This window comes from Phacochoerus africanus, chromosome 8 (assembly GCF_016906955.1).
Source record: "Phacochoerus africanus isolate WHEZ1 chromosome 8, ROS_Pafr_v1, whole genome shotgun sequence".
NCBI lineage: Eukaryota > Metazoa > Chordata > Mammalia > Artiodactyla > Suidae > Phacochoerus > Phacochoerus africanus.
In genome coordinates this window covers 70,901,859-70,917,396 of record NC_062551.1, presented here as the reverse complement: position 1 = coordinate 70,917,396, position 15,538 = coordinate 70,901,859, and the positions used below count along the sequence as shown (strand labels likewise).

Genomic DNA, 15,538 nt, shown 5'->3' with positions numbered 1-15,538 from the left:
GACCCAAGTGTGACCATTAAAAAAAGATTCCAGGTGCTAGACACGTTCTCACCTTACACCAGCCCCATTTAGTCCATTGCCTTGAACAGTGGCCATTTACCCAGCCCTTGTCCTCTTATAAACTATCCGCCCCTTGGGAGGATGGGACAGTTGACCCACTGGACAGGTCTGTTTGTTTTTGTCTTTTTAGGGCCTCACCCATGACATATGGAAGTTCCCAGGCTAGGGGCTGAATCAGAGTTGCAGCTGCCAGCCTACACCACAGCCACAGCAACACCAGATCCAAGCCACATCCGTGACCTACACTGCAGCTCATGACAGCACTGGATCCTTAACCCACTGAGTGAGGCCAGGGATTGAACCCGAGTCCTCATGGGTGCTAGTCAGGTTTGTTTCCCCTGAGCCACGACGGGCACTCCTGGAACAGTATTGCTTTACAATTGAATCGTAAATGCGCATTGGTGTGAATTCGGGGAGATGCTTCATTCAGATTTTCCACACCGGGTGTAGATTTAACTGGGCTGTGTAATGATGGCTACTTCTGGCAAAACCACAGTTTTTCCTCCTTGTGATCTGAAGGTGACATTTCTGGGCTCGTGGTCCCGTACACCTGGGGACTTTCTTTTTTGCCTGAAATGTATGCAGGACTTTTGTCTTCTTTGAACTTGGAAGGTTTGAGCTACTATACACACTAACCCAGAGGTCCCATTACCGCTGGTGCTTGAGGCCACGACCATAGCTTTACCTCCTCTACAGGAGAGCCAAGAGTGTCATTCATTGTCTTCATTTGAGTAGGCACATGCTGGAGCAGCTTTGTTCAACCTGCAGGAGGGAGGGATAGTTTTGCTCTTCCACTGTCCCCCAGTGCCATGCAGTGCCCCAGGAACGCCACCCCCCACCCCACCTCCGCTGGGCTCAGCTGTGCAGCACCTGGAAGAAAGCCAAGCCAGCTGACTCCACTGGGTGCCTGGACTGCGCCCTGGCCTCCCACGTTCACTCAGCCTATAACCGAGTGCTGCCAGCTATAGACACCACCCCCAGTCTCATGGAGCTTGCAGTTTGGCTCAGGGACACAGAAGTGAACAGGCTATCACAACTCAAAGGCATAAATGTCTCCCTGTGCAGGCTGTGATGTGAACACCATAACCCAGGAATACGGCTGAACCCAATCAAACCGGCAGTAAGTGACACACTCGTTGCCTATCTTATCTGCTGCATGATCCTGACCCTGGGCTGGGTAACAGTTCCGTGGGAGCCATCTCCTGGCAATTCTTTTCCTGCCTCGGCTCACCTCCCCTTTAGCAGGAGCTTAAACTCAACTAAGGCTCATTATTGCTGGAAAGCTTGAGGCTTACAGCAACTCATAAACACTAGTGTGTTTTCCATTTGGGCTTAAGACACAGGACTTCCCACCTCCAAGTGGAGGTTGCAAAACATCACTCCTAAAACACCCCCGTCATAATGTCACCAGTAGCTTATTCCAGTTTCATCTCCCTTCCCTGGCAGGCAAAGACCTAGGTGTACAGAGCAATTAGCATTTAATATTTGTAATTAGCATGCCTAATGTGATTCAGAGAAGTTCCTTGACATTTTCATAAAAACAGAAAGCACATTCCCGCCCACCCTTCAAGGAACGAGGCCCAGTTTGTCAAAAAAAAAAAAAAAAAAACTGTGCCAGTCTTTTTGGTGCTGAATATGCATGCGTTGGCTTCTTCCGGGGCACTGCTGGTAAATTTAGAAACTCGTTTAGAAAAGAACTCGTTCTCATTCAGCAGCCATACGCTCCCGGATCCGAGAATCTAGGGGGGGAAATGCCTCTATCGGGCTTAAGTCGTGGGGCTGTGACGGTCCTTCTCAAGTAAATAAAACCTTCGTTGGTGCCCCAGACAAACCACACACACTGCCGAAGTCCAACCCGGAGCCAAATTTGGGAACGCGGTGAGAGATACATTCTACTCTATCGCTCCAGTGCAACAACGTAACTCTTCGCCCGACAATGTAGCCGCCCGCTCCAGCGTCTCCAGCCCAAGGGTTCAAGCCAGCGGTCCGCACATCCCGTCGCCCAGACACTCAGCGCAGAGCCTGAGATGTCAGCTCAGGTTTTTCCTCCAGAGCCCGGCACCCCTCGGCTCCTCTCGGTGCCCGTTGGTGCCTCCCCGGCCCCGGCCCCACGTGGCCCCTGGAAGCGGACCGCACTACCCTGCTGCCGCCGACCGACCGCCCGCCCCAGCCACTGAGCGCCGAGCTGAGGGCTCGTGGCCAATGAGCGCTCTCAGAGCGCCATCGGGGGCGGGGCCTCCGGGCCAACGCGCGCCGGGGCCACCACTGGAGGGCCTGAGGCCCGCCCCTGGCAACAGGACCCGCCCCCCAACCAGGTTAGGTTGCGGCGCGGGAGGCGGGGCCGAGTTGGTCCTGTTGTGCTGCGGCTCCGCGCGGCCTGCAGTCCCGGGCTCGCGCCCCGCGCCGCCCGCTCGCCAGCCCGCCCGCCATGGAGCCCGGCCCCGACGGCCCCGCAGCTCCCGGCCCCGCTGCCATCCGCGAGGGCTGGTTCCACGAGACGTGCAGCCTGTGGCCCGGCCAGGCCCTGTCTCTTCAGGTGGAGCAGCTGCTACATCATCAACGCTCGCGGTACCAGGATATCCTCGTCTTCCGCAGGTACTCTCGCCGGCCTGGCCCCGCGCCCCCGAGCCCCCGCGGTGGCTCTCAGCCCAGACCGCCGGCCTCTGGCTGCCCGTATCCACGCAGCCCGCCGAGACTCCCGCCCTGGTTTCGGCCCAGCCCGCCCCTCTTCCTGTCGGACCCCTGTCTTGCGCCCTTTACCTCCGGATGCCCCCGGCCGTCTCTGCCCAGCTCCTCCCTCCGCAAGACTGTCAGAACTTCTCGACAACTAGGCCCGGCTCTCCCCTCGGTCCCCTCCCCACCCCGTATCCAGACTCCCTGGGCTGGGGGCCGGCGTTTCGGGCGGTCCTCTTCGGCGAGGAGGGAGTTGGAGTCTGCGCCCACCCGACGCGCCGAGCTCCACGTGTCAGTCCTGGACACGTCAGAGCCGGGACCCCGAGTCCAGCCTCCACCTAGCGGGCCTGCCAGCCGATCCCCGCCACGTGTCACCCCCAGGACTCAGCCCTGGAGCCCCTTGGCAGGTTGGGGGAGATTCTTCTCACCCAGGGCGAGTGGGCGCACTTTGCCCCCTGCCCAGGGAACGCACGTCCCTGACTGTCACTCCCTCTCGCTCGCAGTAAGAGCTACGGCAACGTGCTGGTGTTGGACGGCGTCATCCAGTGCACCGAGAGAGATGAATTCTCCTACCAGGAGATGATAGCCAACCTGCCCCTTTGCAGCCACCCCAACCCTCGCAAGGTACCCCCCCCCCCCGCTCCCACCCAGATCCAGCCCTGAGTCCAGGAATGGGCCCCACTGGACAGTGCTGGGGGCCCCGGATATGCCCAGCGCTCAGCCCAGGTGCTTCCCAAACAGCTGTCAGAGAAAGCGCTGGCAAGGACAGGGGGCCTAACGGGAAGGAGCAGCCCTGGCCTGAGTTTCCAGGAAAAGAGGACACTTTGTGCCCCTTTCCTGGGGCCAGAAAGCTTTTCTAAGAGCAGAAAGTGAAGTAATGAGGTCTGTGGATCGGAGGAACTGAGAAATCTTTCCAGATGGTTCTCTCTGCTCAGTGCAGTTTGAGGGGGTGGGGGTGGGGGCAGGCTACTGAGTCCTGTTGGAGAGGGCGGGTCCCCAGGGCCCTGCTCCTGGCTGACTCTTCCTCCCCCACCCCCACCAGGTGCTGATCATCGGGGGCGGGGATGGGGGCGTCCTGAGGGAGGTGGTCAAGCACCCCGCTGTGGAGTCCGTGGTCCAGTGCGAGATTGATGAGGTGAGTGGCTAAGGCCCTGCAGGGGCAGGTTCAAGCCTCAGTTTGCCCTAAATGGGCTGTTTACCCTTGGGCAAGTTGCTTAACCTTTCTAGGCCTGTTTCTTGGTCTCAAGAACATGTTGGGAGGATTTAGTAGGAAAACCAGGCAGTAAAGCACCTGGCACAGACTAAGAGCTGATTTGTCACAGAAGTCCCAGGGGCCTCCAACCACTAGTGCCGCTGCCCTTCCCAGCAGCAGGTTTTAGTGAGCAGCTGGGTGCCGAGATTCAGGTCAGTAGGCCTGTCCAGCCCCTTCCTTCTTGGAGCTGATATTTTAGTTGGGAGACACCAAAGGCTTATGCGCAAGTTCAGGATAAAAGTGAGGCCAGCCGGTGGGGTGTGAGTTGGAACTGAGGCCTGAATGGAGGAGCTGGCCTTGTGGAGGCAGGGAAAGGCTCTCCAGGTGGAGGCTGGAATTGCAAACCTCAGAAATAGCAAAAAAAAGGGAGTTCCCTTTATTCGTGGCTCAGTGGGTTAAGAACCTGATTAGTATCCATGAGGATGCAGGTTTGATCCCTGGCCTTGCTCAGTGGGTTAAGGATCCAGCATTGCCATGAGCTGTGCTGTAGATGAGATTGAGCTTGGATCTGGCGTTGCAGTGGCTGTGGTGTAGGCTGGCAGCTGCAACTCCAATTTAACCCCTAGCCTGCGAACTTCCATATGCCGCACCTGTGGCCCTACGAAGCAAAAACAAAACAAAAGCAAAAAAGTCACTCGGCTGGGGCGATTGGGTCTGAGGAGAGGGAACGGGGTGGTAGAGGAGTGGGCTGAGCTGCAGGCGAGCCAGTCTTCCGAGAAGCTGAGAAGGAATCAGACCGCAAATTGGGCTTCTGCCAAGGAATGGCTTGCCCAAGGTGGCGGGGCTGTAAGAGAGAGTCCCACTGGACTCTCTCTGGCTCCAGGGCCCCTACCCTCCTTACCCCCCGTGGCCCAGCTTGTTCCCTCCTGTTCCCTCCCCAGGATGTCATTCAGGTCTCTAAGAAGTTCCTGCCAGGCATGGCTGTCAGCTACTCTAGCTCAAAGCTGACCCTGCATGTGGGCGACGGTTTTGAGTTCATGAAACAGAACCAGGACGCCTTCGACGTCATCATCACGGACTCCTCAGACCCCATGGGTAAGCGAGGGATGGCCGGGAGACTCTAGCAGCTGCCCGTGGGGAGGCCACCCTCTCCCTGTGTGTCCCAGGCCTGAGTTGTCGAGTAGAGGGACTAGCAGGGCACCTTCCCCTTCCAACCTGGCTCCGCAGACAGGAGGGGGCCTGGAGGCTGGGGAGAGTGGGGCTCTGGCCTTGGTCCATGGAGGCCCCAGTCTCCTCTTAGGCCTCCTCTCTGCTCTTGACAGGCCAGCATCAGGGTGTGCGCGGGGATCTAGTCTTAAACCAAGGCCCAGGGTGGCGATTCCTTTGATGAGACTCCCCCAGGAATGGGGTTAAAATGTGGAGCCCCTTGTACCGGGGCAGTGGATCCCCGCACCCTCTTGGTGGCTGGTTTCTGAATGCCACTCGGGTTCAGTTTCCAGCTGGGCCCCTTGGCAGCTGTGTGCTCTGCATGGCAGGGTCTCAGTGGCCCTCGCCACCCCAAGCCAGGCTCAGGCAGTCCCGGTCAGTGGTCATTGTCCCTTATTGCCCCGCCTCCCTGCAGGCCCTGCCGAGAGTCTCTTCAAGGAGTCCTACTACCAGCTCATGAAGACTGCCCTCAAGGAGGAGGGCATCCTGTGCTGCCAGGGTGAGGGGCCGCCCTTGGGGGGAGGGGGTGGGGAAGGGCCTGTGGGTGCTGACAACGCCGCCGCCTCCTGCCCCATGCCCAGGCGAGTGCCAGTGGCTGCACCTAGACCTCATCAAGGAGATGCGGCAGTTCTGCAAGTCGCTCTTCCCTGTGGTGGACTATGCCTACTGCACCATCCCCACCTACCCCAGCGGCCAGATCGGCTTCATGCTCTGCAGCAAAAACCCAGTGAGCACTGGGCTGTCCCCGGGGTGGGGGTGGGTGGGCACGGAGAGCCCTCCCCTGAGACCAGCCCCTCTGTCCCCAGAGCACCAACTTTCGGGAGCCCGTGCAGCTGCTGACGCAGAAGCAGGTGGAGCAGAGGCAGCTGAGATACTACAACTCGGACGTGCACCGGGCGGCCTTTGTCCTGCCCGAGTTTGCCCGTAAGGTGAGCCGCTGGCGGGGCAGGGGGACCCAGGGCTCCCTGAGGGGCCACCTTGGCCCCCACACAACCCAGCAGCCTCCTGACTAGGCCCTGTGTCCCGCCAGGCCCTGAATGATGCGGACTGAGCCCAGGTGCCGCTGTCGCCGAGCCCAGGACCTCGGCCGGGGAGCCTCCCACCAGCCCAGTGTCACAGGCCCCAGAACGCTGGGCGGACTGTCTGTCCTTCTCGGTGTGGCATTCAGCCTTCAAGCCTATGCCAGCTGTGTACAGTACCACCTCCGCCTTCTGTCACCCCTCACTCACCAAACACGTGTATTTATAACAAAATTCCGAATTGTGTGTCCCTGGAACTCCAGTGGCCCCAGGTAGGGCTCCTGGGTGTGGCAGATTCTGCACTGGCCATGTCGGCTGGCCTCTGAGTATCTGTTGCGTGAGTGAGCAGGCCTGCCTCCCTGTGTAACCTTCCACTGGGTCTTTGACCTCTGTGGTCCCCAGAGACCCAGCAGCTGTTAAACTGGACCCCAGTCCTGAGAAGCTGCCTTGGTCCTTGCTTCACCAAGCCCCATACGAGGTTGGTGGTGACAGACCCATGGGGCTGGGGCTGGGGGGTTGTCAAAATCAAAGAGCCTTCTTTTCTCCTGGGCTGCAGAAGATTTGGGGCCAGGTGATCCTGGGATGGATATTAGCAGTCACCCCAGAGGCAGCTGGCCGGAGCATGGTTGGGCCGGCACATCAGGTGCCTTGACTTGGCTCAGATTTCAGACCTGGTTCAAGTTCTGCCTGCCCCCCTCAATGAGTGTACCCTCGGGCAAATTCCTAGAAGCTCCCCCCTCCCCAGTCTTGAGAAGTTGAGAAAGCAAGCGTGTGTGGCCCATACCGTGACTCTGGGCACAGCACTGTCCCCTCTCCAAGGTGCTGAACCTACAGACACCCCAGCCCTCCTAGCTGCCAGGACCCCAGGCTCTGGTGCTGGGACAGGAGCCACCACAGCCAGATACAGACTAGCAGACGAGGCCCCTGGTCCACTCCCAACTTCGCAGGGAAGGTCCCTGCTCCTTGGAAATGCTAGCATCACCAGCCCCACCCCACACCTGCCCTTGGCAGAGGCCTGGCCAGAGGATGTGCTCACCCGGGAAGCTGGGAGGCAGGGAGCCTGCGGGGCAAGGCAGTGGCCCCAACCTGATGGTGGTTCGATAACCCCTCCAGCCTCGCCCCTACCCTGCACCACCACCCTGGAGCCCTCATTTATCAGGGGCCAGGGCTGTGGTCAAAATGAGGATGGAGGGCAGGGGTTCAGCTATGTCGCCAGCTCCCCTGTGGCCTCAGGCCAGTCACCTGTCCACTCTGGGCTTTGGCTGCTCTGCCCTCATCAAGCCACTGCACTGAGCACCTTTCAATATTCCTCCCTGGTCAGACCCCGAGCAGGCCTCCCCCTTCTGCCCCAGGGTCCTGCTGCTCCTAAGGAGGCTGGGTGGAGTCAGGGCTTGTCTGGGCTGCAAGGCAAATTCCAGGCCAAGGAAGCTAAACTTGACAAAGATCCCCAAGGAAGCACTAGTCACTCCACCTGCCCGGGGCTGTGCTAGGCTGGCTTCCCAGGAGCCACCTTGCTTGGTCTGCCTCTGCATCCTGGGGCTCCCAGGAGGGGCGCGGGCCAAGACCTCCACTCAGCAGCCCTGCCCACGGCCCATCTTCTGACCAGGCCCTGGGAACATCTCTCCGAGGACACCCAGGGAGTGAAGGTGGGTCTCCAGGCCTGGGTCACGTGGACTGAGCCACTCAATCCTGACTGAGTTACCCCGGGTGTGAAATGAGATCACCCGTGTCCCGCGGTGCTCACTGAGCTGGTGGAAGTCAGGTTCATTTATCGGGCTAGGACTGCAGAGGAAGAGGGGAGGGTGCAGGTGGCAGAGGTGCCTGTAAGGATGCCTGGCCTGGAAAGTCGGAGTCTGCAGTACACCCCACTGCTTCCCCAACATCTGTGCACAGGGACCCACCTGGAGGAGGGGGTGGAGGACAGGCCCTGGACCCCACATCTGGGTGGATGTGATGTAGACAGACAGATCCACTGAAGCGGAAGGTCATGAACAGGCTGTGCCTGCAGCAGGGAGAGTAAAAATCCTTTCTGGAGTGGTGAAGTTCAGGTGTTCAAGTGTCCCGCCCCTGGTTTCAGGACTCAAAATAGTTCACACGTGGATTGTTAGAAGATAAAGAGCAGCACCCCCCACCCCCCGCTGCCCCATTTTTCTCCCTGGAGGCAGTCTGTGTGCCTCTGTTAGCTGATTATTTTGGTATTTACTGTCAAGTCTCTAATATGCTTGTATTCCTGCATTTCATGACTTGTCAGTTTTAGCTGGAGTCTGTTGCTTTTCCACTGGGAAGATGAGGCTTTGGCTCTTTGCTGCCCTGCCCTCCATCACACGGAACAGTCGTGGTTGGCTCAGCAGTCAGTATTTGCACCAGTTTCCACTATGCAAATGCCGGTGGCAGCTGAGACGAGCTGAGTTATGGTTTTAAAAATCATAACTTTTTAAAATTTCCGGGATAGCTTCTTGTTCTCCCTGGGGGCTTTTTAAAAATTTACTTAATTTTTAATATGTTGATCACTAATTTAGCCCCAAACTTTTTACCAACCTGCTAAAACTCGGGATCTTTGGACCCAACACTTCTGAGGTTCTGGTCAATACACTCATCAATTTTTTTTTGTTGTGAGAGTCTAAGTAATTTACTTAGTCTCATTGTAATTTCTAATTCACGTTCATATTTGCTGGAATGTTCAGTGATACGAAGTATTAACATGCATTTCTTCATTATGAGTTGTACCATACTGTAAATAACACTCACTTAGGAAAAATAACTACTGAAAAAAAATGTCTTTAAGGATTTTGGGCTCTACAGGTGTCCTATCATTTTCATCTTCCTAAAGAACCCATTAATAGCCTCCTGACCGCCCCAGACGGAACTGTCGGGACCCTTATATCTCTCGGACCCCATATCTTCCAGTTTCTTGGTTTACTCCCTTGTTTTGGTGGAGCATATCCTAGAGGAGTTTTCTGAGAAAAGGGACAAGGATGAAAGTTTTTTAAAAATCTGATGTACATAGAAATGTCTTTATTCCACCTTCATGCTTAATTGATGGGTGACTAGAAGAATGTCGGAAATGATCTTTCAACATTTGGAGGTTTGCTCTTTTCCACCGTTATTAGTTATCTATGGCTGTTTAAAATTAAGCCCGGGAGTTCCCATTGGGGCTGAGCAGTAACGAACCTGATTAGATCCATGAAGATGCAGGTTCCATCCCTGGCCTTGCTCAGTGGATTCAGGATCTGGCATGGCTGTGGCTGTGGTAGAGGCCAGCAGCTGCAGCTCTGATTCAACCCCTAGCCTGGGAACCTCTGCATGCCACAGGTGTGACCCTAAAAACCAAAAAGAATAATAACCCCAAATGTAGCACATTGAAACAATAAGCATATCTTTTCTGGGAGCCCGGAATTTGGGAGTGATTCAGCTGGTTGGTTTAGTTACTCCTGAGGTCGCAGCAAAGCTGTCGCTAGGGCTGCAGTCACCTGAAGCCTTAACTGGAGCTTCAAGGTCGCCTTAGTCTCTGCGACAATTCAGTCACATGAGTAGCAAATGACACTGGAAGATGTCAGGAGGCCTCGGTCCCTCCCCATGTGGCCCTCTCCAGAGACATGGAGTGTCCTCACCCAAAGTGATCTGAGAGCCAGGGGCACAGCAGTGTCTTGTATGGCCTGTCACACACAACACGCCGTTTCAGCCGTGTCTCATCCATGGGCCCTCTTCCATCTGGAAGAGAGCCATACGTGAGGTTGTGAACACCCAGGGTGGGACTTATTGGAGCCTGGCTTCTAGTTTCCAGTGTTATTTTGAGAGTTCCAAATTTTTCTTTTTCGGTCTTTTTAGGGCCACACCTGCAGCATATGGAGGTTCCCAGGGTGGGGGTCAAACTGGAGCTACAGCTGCTGGCCTACACCACGGCCACAGCAACACGGGATCCAAGCTGTGCCTGTGACCTATACCACAGCTCCACGGTAACATGATCCTTAAGCCACCAAGTGAGGCCAGTGATCAAACCTGGGTCCTCATAGATGCTAGTCAGATTTGTGCCATGATGGGAACTCCACTAGAGTCCCTTTTTTTTTTTTTTTTTTTTTGTCTTTTGTTGTTGTTATTGTTGTTGTTGTTGTTGCTATTTCTTGGGCTGCTCCCGCGGCATATGGAGGTTCCCAGGCTAGGGGTCTAATCGGAGCTGCAGCCACCGGCCTACGCCAGAACCACAGCAATGCGGGATCCGAGCCGCGTCTGCAACCTACACCACAGCTCACAGCAACGCCGGATCGTTAACCCACTGAGCAAGGGCAGGGACCGAACCCATAACCTCATGGTTCCTAGTCGGATTCGTTAACCACTGCGCCACGACGGGAACTCCCTAGAGTCCCTTTTAATTGGAAAACTGTTCTCTTCAGTTCAGGAAATTTCCCTTGTATTACTTTTAAAAATAATTTCTTCTGTTTGTTGTCTTTTTCTGGAATTTCTAGTATTGAGTCTTTGACATACTGTATAGGACTTGTTTGTTTGTTTTTGTTTTTATTTTTATTTTTTGGTGCCAGGAGTGGGATCTGAACCCTGTATAGGACTTCTTATCTTTACTAGTTTTCATCTCTTTTGTTACTCTATATTCTGGAAGATTTTTTTCAATTTTATCTTCCAAAGATTTTATTGAATTTTTCATTGCTATCATATTTTTATTTCCCCAAACTTTTTTGGGGGGTGGGGGTCTTTTTAGGGCTGATCCTGACAGGCATATGGAGGTTCCCAGGCTAGGTTGTGGAATCAATCGGAGCTATAGCCACCAGCCTACGCCATAGCTGCAGCAACAAGGGATCCAAGCTGTGTCAGCAACCTATGCCACAGCTCATGGCCACACCAGATCCTGTGACCCACTGAGCAAGACCAGGGATCAAACCCGAGTCCTCATTGGTGCTAGTCAGGTTCGTTAGCCACTGAGCTATGACGGGAACTCCTGTTCCTTCAATTTCTGCTCTACAGTAAATAGACCCAGTTATGCGCATATATACATTCTTCATTCTTTTTTTTTTTTTCATACTACCTTCCATCGTGTTCTAACCCAAGAGTTTGGACACAGTTCCCTGTGCTGTAGAGTAGGACCCTTTGCTCATCCATCCAAGTGTAATAATTTGCATCTACCAAGCCCAGACTCCCCTCCATCCCACTCCCTGCCCCCTGGGCTTGCTTCTCTTCTGGCCTTTTTTCTTTGAAGATATTAATGATCACTTCTTTTAGTTTTAGACATTTTCTGCTCACGGATTTTTCCTGCATTTTTTTGGTGGGTCAAGTTTTGTTTGGTCTTTTTTTTTTTCCCGCTGTTTCTTGGGCTGCTCCCGCAGCATGTGGAGGTTCCCAGGCCAGGGGTGGAATCTGAGCTGTAGCTGCTGGCCTACACCACAGCCACAGCAACGTGGGATCCGAGCCGCGTCTGCAACCTACACCACACCTCATGGCAGCGCTGGATCCTTAACCCACTGAGCAAGGCCAAGGATCGAACCTGAAACCTCATGGTTCCTAGTCGGATTCGTTAACCACTGAGCCACGACGGGAACTCCTTGTTTGGTCTTTCTCAGTAATCCTTGCATATTCTGCTCCTATGTTAAGGTTGGGGCTGAAAAGGTCATTGGAAGCTCTGGGCACGTGCTGGGGGTGCTTATCGGCTGATTTTGTCACTGTGGGTGGTGCGGCTGAGCTGTTTGCTTATAGAACCTTACCAAAGTCATCAACTTAAGGTCCTTCTTCCTGGATGGGTCACATTTCCTGGGGAGAGGGGAGAAGCTGGGAGGCTGCCAGGTTCTAGGAGTTGAGTTGGAGGAAGCCTGGTCTGTCTGCTCAGCTGGGCCTGGGACTCTCCTGTACTCCCATTGAGAATGAGTCTCCAGGAGTTCTCGTCTTGGCACAGTGGTTAATGAATCTGACTAGGAACCATGAGGTTTCGGGTTTGGTCCCTGCCCTTGCTCAGTGGGTTAACGATCCGGCATTGCTGTGAGCTGTGGTATAGGTTGCAGATGCGGCTCAGATCCCACGTTGCTGTGGCTCTGGCGTAGGCTGGCAGCTACAGCTCCAATTCGACCCCTAGCCTGGGAACCTCCATATGCCGCGGGAGCGGCCCAAAGACATAGCAAAAAGACGAAAAAAAAAAAAAAGAGAGAGAATGAGTCTCCAAGTTTCTGCTGGGGCTGGGGAATGGGAAACGGATTGGCAAGATTCTGCCACGCATCCAGAGGGACTTGGTACCCCCGATTCCTGATTCCGCTGCCAACTTCCCGGGGGAGTTACTTCCACCTGGCCATCTGTCTTTCCAGCTTCCAAAATGTTGTTGCTGCCCGCTCTCTCAGATTCCTCATTGTCCATTGTCGTGGGGATTTTTCATTTTTATTTATTTTTAAAATTTTTTTTGTCTTTCTAGGGCTGCACCCTCAGCACATGGAAGTTCCCAGGCTAGAGGTCAGATCGGACCTGCAACTGCCATCCTACACCACAGCCACAGCAACGCAGGATCTGAGCCACGTCTGTGACCGACACCACAGCTTGTGGTAATGCCAGATCCTTAACCCACTGAGTGAGGCCAGGAATCAAACCCACATCCTCACGGACACTATGTCAAGTTCTTAACCCACTGAGCCACAATGGGAACTCCTATGTATTTATTTTGGTGTCTCCTGAGGCATGTGGAGGTTCCTGGGACAGGGATCAAACCCATGCCACAGCAGCGACTCTGGCCATTGCAGTGTCAATGCGGGATCCTTAACCCGCTGCGCCACAAGGGAACTCTGGGCTCCCGTTTTTAAAACTTCCCTTTTAATCTCATAGTAGGGTTTCAGGAGGGAAGGGTAGCTACATGCCTGCACTCCCCCATCTTCACCTAGAAGCCGTCATCATTGAGGTCATTGTCACAGAGTCCCCAGCTGACCTCCGAAGTCATGCACTGCGGGGAACCACAGAGGTTAGGGGTGAGGGACAGAGGCAGGATTTGTTGCCAGGGCTGGCTGTCATCCAGTTCAGCCTCTGGCTCCTGGAGCGTCCTCTCCTCCGTGCCTGGAAGTCTGGCCGGGCGGGAGTCACGGGTCTTCCCAGAAGCCGGGACAGGGAGGCGGGGGCGGGGATGAGCAAACAGATCAAAGGTGAGGCGCCCTGAGGCTCCAGACCCACGGCAGCCGCAAGACGGCTCACCATGAGGCGGGTAGGAGCCCCCAGAGCCTCCCTGGCAGGGGTGAGGGCTGCGAATGGGCCTCACCGCCCTACCCTTCGTGGCCCTGGGCTGCTGGTCCTCCTGGGCCTGCTGGCGGGCTTGGCAGCCACACCCTCAGGCCCACAGTGGCCCAAGCCTGTGTTCGGGCGCCTGGCATCCCCTGGCTTCCCCGAAAAGTATGCCAACAACCAGGAGCAGCGCTGGACCCTGACGGCACCCCCTGGCTACCGCCTGCGCCTCTACTTCACCCACTTCCACCTGGAGCCCTCCTACCTCTGCGAGTACGACTTTGTCAAGGTGCCTGCGGGCGGGTGGGTGGGCTGGACACTCGGACTGGGGGACGGGGATGCCCGGGGGCCGGGCCTGGCCTCGGAGGGAGGGAGAGCCGGCCGGCCTCAGGTCTCGCCTTCCCGGCCCGTGATCCCCGACCCCGCAGCTGAGCTCCGGGACCAAGGTGCTGGCCACTCTGTGTGGCCAGGAGAGCACGGATACGGAGCGGGCGCCCGGCAATGACAGCTTCTACTCCGACGGCTCCAGCCTGGACGTCACCTTCCGCTCCGACTACTCCAATGAGAAGCCGTTCACGGGCTTCGAGGCCTTCTACTCAGCGGAGGGTGAGCCCAGAGGAGCCCACGGGGGGGCGGGAATTCTGGCTTGGGCCGGGCCGGCCCCCCCTCCGGTCGCCCCCTCTCCCGCCGGCTGGATTCTGGCCACCCCAGCGGGACAGGGGTCCGCACCTGGTCTGACAGCATCACTGCAACGCAAATATCAGGGAGAACCATGCCCTCTGCTCTAGACCGAACCCCATTCTGTGGCAGGTGCCAAGCCAGGGACATCCTCCCAGGCCCCTGTGACCCAAGGGCCAGGGAGCCCCTTCACAGACAGGAAAGTGACGCTCTACAGGCTTCTGCTTGTGCGCTTTCAGTCTGATACTTGATTTCAGATTCTGGCTCCTGCAGGGACTTGCTGTGTGGCATTGGGCAAGTGGCTCAACCTCCCTGTGCTCCTTCTGAGGCTGCTGCACAAGTTCAGTGAAACTTGGATCAAGGCCCACCCACTGGGTTCCTTGCTGCCTCCCCCCTTCACTAGCCTGGCCACTTTGAGCAGGACACTTAACCTGCCTTTGGTTGTTTTTTTGTTTGTTTGTTTGTTTGTTTGTCTTTTGTCTTTTTAGGGCTGTATCCGCAGCATATGGAGGTTCCTAGGCTAGGGGTCTAATCGGAGCTACAGCTGCCAGCCTACAACACAGCCACAGCCATGCCAGATCCTAGCTGTGTCTGCGACCTACACCACAGCTCACGGCAATGCAGGATCCTTAACCCACTGAGCGAGGCCAGGGATCGAACCCAAAACCTCATGGTTCCCAGTCAGATTTGTTTCCGCTGTGCCACAACGGGAACTCCATCCCGCCTTTGGTTTGAAAAGGGTGGTAGGCATTCCGGTTATGGCTCAGCAGCTTAAGAACCCGAATGGTATCCATGAGGATGTGGGATCCATCCCTGGCCTTGCTCAGGGGGGTAAGAATCCAGTGTAGGTCGCAGATGTGGTTCAGATCCAGTGTTGCTGTGCCTGTATTGTAAGCCTGAAGCTGTGGGTCCAATTCGAACCCCTAGCATGGAAACTTCCATATGCTGTGGGGGCGGCCTAAAAAGCAAAAGAAAAAAAAGGGGGGGTGTATTTATGTCCCCCTCCAAGTTTTTCAGGGAGGTGGCAGTGACCCCCAGCCCTTCTGGGGTCAGCCACGAGGCTGGAGGCCCTGAGCCGAGCCCAGGCTCGCGCTGTCACACCTGCCCTGCTCACTGCCCGCCTGGCTGCCGCTCCCTAGACATCGACGAGTGCCAGGTTCCCCCAGGAGAGGCCCCTGCCTGTGACCACCACTGCCACAACCACCTGGGCGGCTTCTACTGCTCCTGCCGGGCAGGCTATGTCCTTCACAGGAACAAGCGCGCCTGCTCAGGTGAGCCGATGCTGCCCCGGGGAGGGGCAGGGGGAGTGGAGGGACCCCGTGCCTGGCCCAGCCCCACCCCCACCTCTGCAGCTGGCTCCTCAAGGCCATGGCTACTCTGCCCAAGTGACTGCAGGGACTGCTGGCCTCAGCCCACTGGACACATATCCTGGATGGTGGCCCCTTCTGGGACCCTCTGTCCCCTCTCACTGCCCACCCCCCATCCGTGTCCCCCACTTCCTCGCCCTCCTCCTCCC

The 15,538-nt window shown here is 56.1% G+C and overlaps 2 protein-coding genes across 6 annotated transcripts in view; both read left to right on the top strand.

Moving 5' to 3' along the window:
- Positions 1-2,404: 2,404 nt before the first annotated feature.
- On the top strand, positions 2,405-6,384 carry SRM (spermidine synthase). Its single transcript, XM_047792205.1, has 8 exons — positions 2,405-2,655; positions 3,237-3,357; positions 3,776-3,868; positions 4,867-5,020; positions 5,547-5,630; positions 5,713-5,858; positions 5,938-6,060; positions 6,162-6,384. Exons 1-8 carry the CDS (start codon positions 2,489-2,491, stop codon positions 6,180-6,182), a joined length of 909 nt encoding a protein of 302 aa, XP_047648161.1. The 5' UTR covers positions 2,405-2,488; the 3' UTR covers positions 6,183-6,384.
- Positions 6,385-12,905: 6,521 nt separating this feature from the next.
- The window catches only part of MASP2 (MBL associated serine protease 2), a 19,476-nt gene continuing 16,843 nt past the window's right edge, over positions 12,906-15,538 (top strand). The window contains exons 1-3 of one of the 5 annotated variants that reach the window (XM_047791759.1): positions 12,906-13,633; positions 13,773-13,950; positions 15,162-15,293. In XM_047791759.1, the coding sequence (XP_047647715.1) occupies positions 13,319-13,633; positions 13,773-13,950; positions 15,162-15,293 (625 nt within the window). In that variant the 5' untranslated portion in view covers positions 12,906-13,318. The remainder of the gene's footprint in view (positions 13,634-13,772; positions 13,951-15,161; positions 15,294-15,538) is intronic. The other 4 variants (XM_047791761.1, XM_047791764.1, XM_047791765.1 and 1 more) reach the window with 4 other exon arrangements.

What these genes read in the sequence shown, in the direction of transcription:
- SRM (XM_047792205.1), top strand. Translation starts at nt 2,489, where the DNA reads ATGGAGCCCGGCCCCGACGGCCCCGCAGCTCCCGGCCCCGCTGCCATC. An exon ending in GCCACCCCAACCCTCGCAAG is followed by an intron (nt 3,358 to 3,775) that starts GTACCCCCCCCC and finishes CACCCCCACCAG; the next exon opens with GTGCTGATCATCGGGGGCGG. An exon ending in TGCCCGAGTTTGCCCGTAAG is followed by an intron (nt 6,061 to 6,161) that starts GTGAGCCGCTGG and finishes GTGTCCCGCCAG; the next exon opens with GCCCTGAATGATGCGGACTG.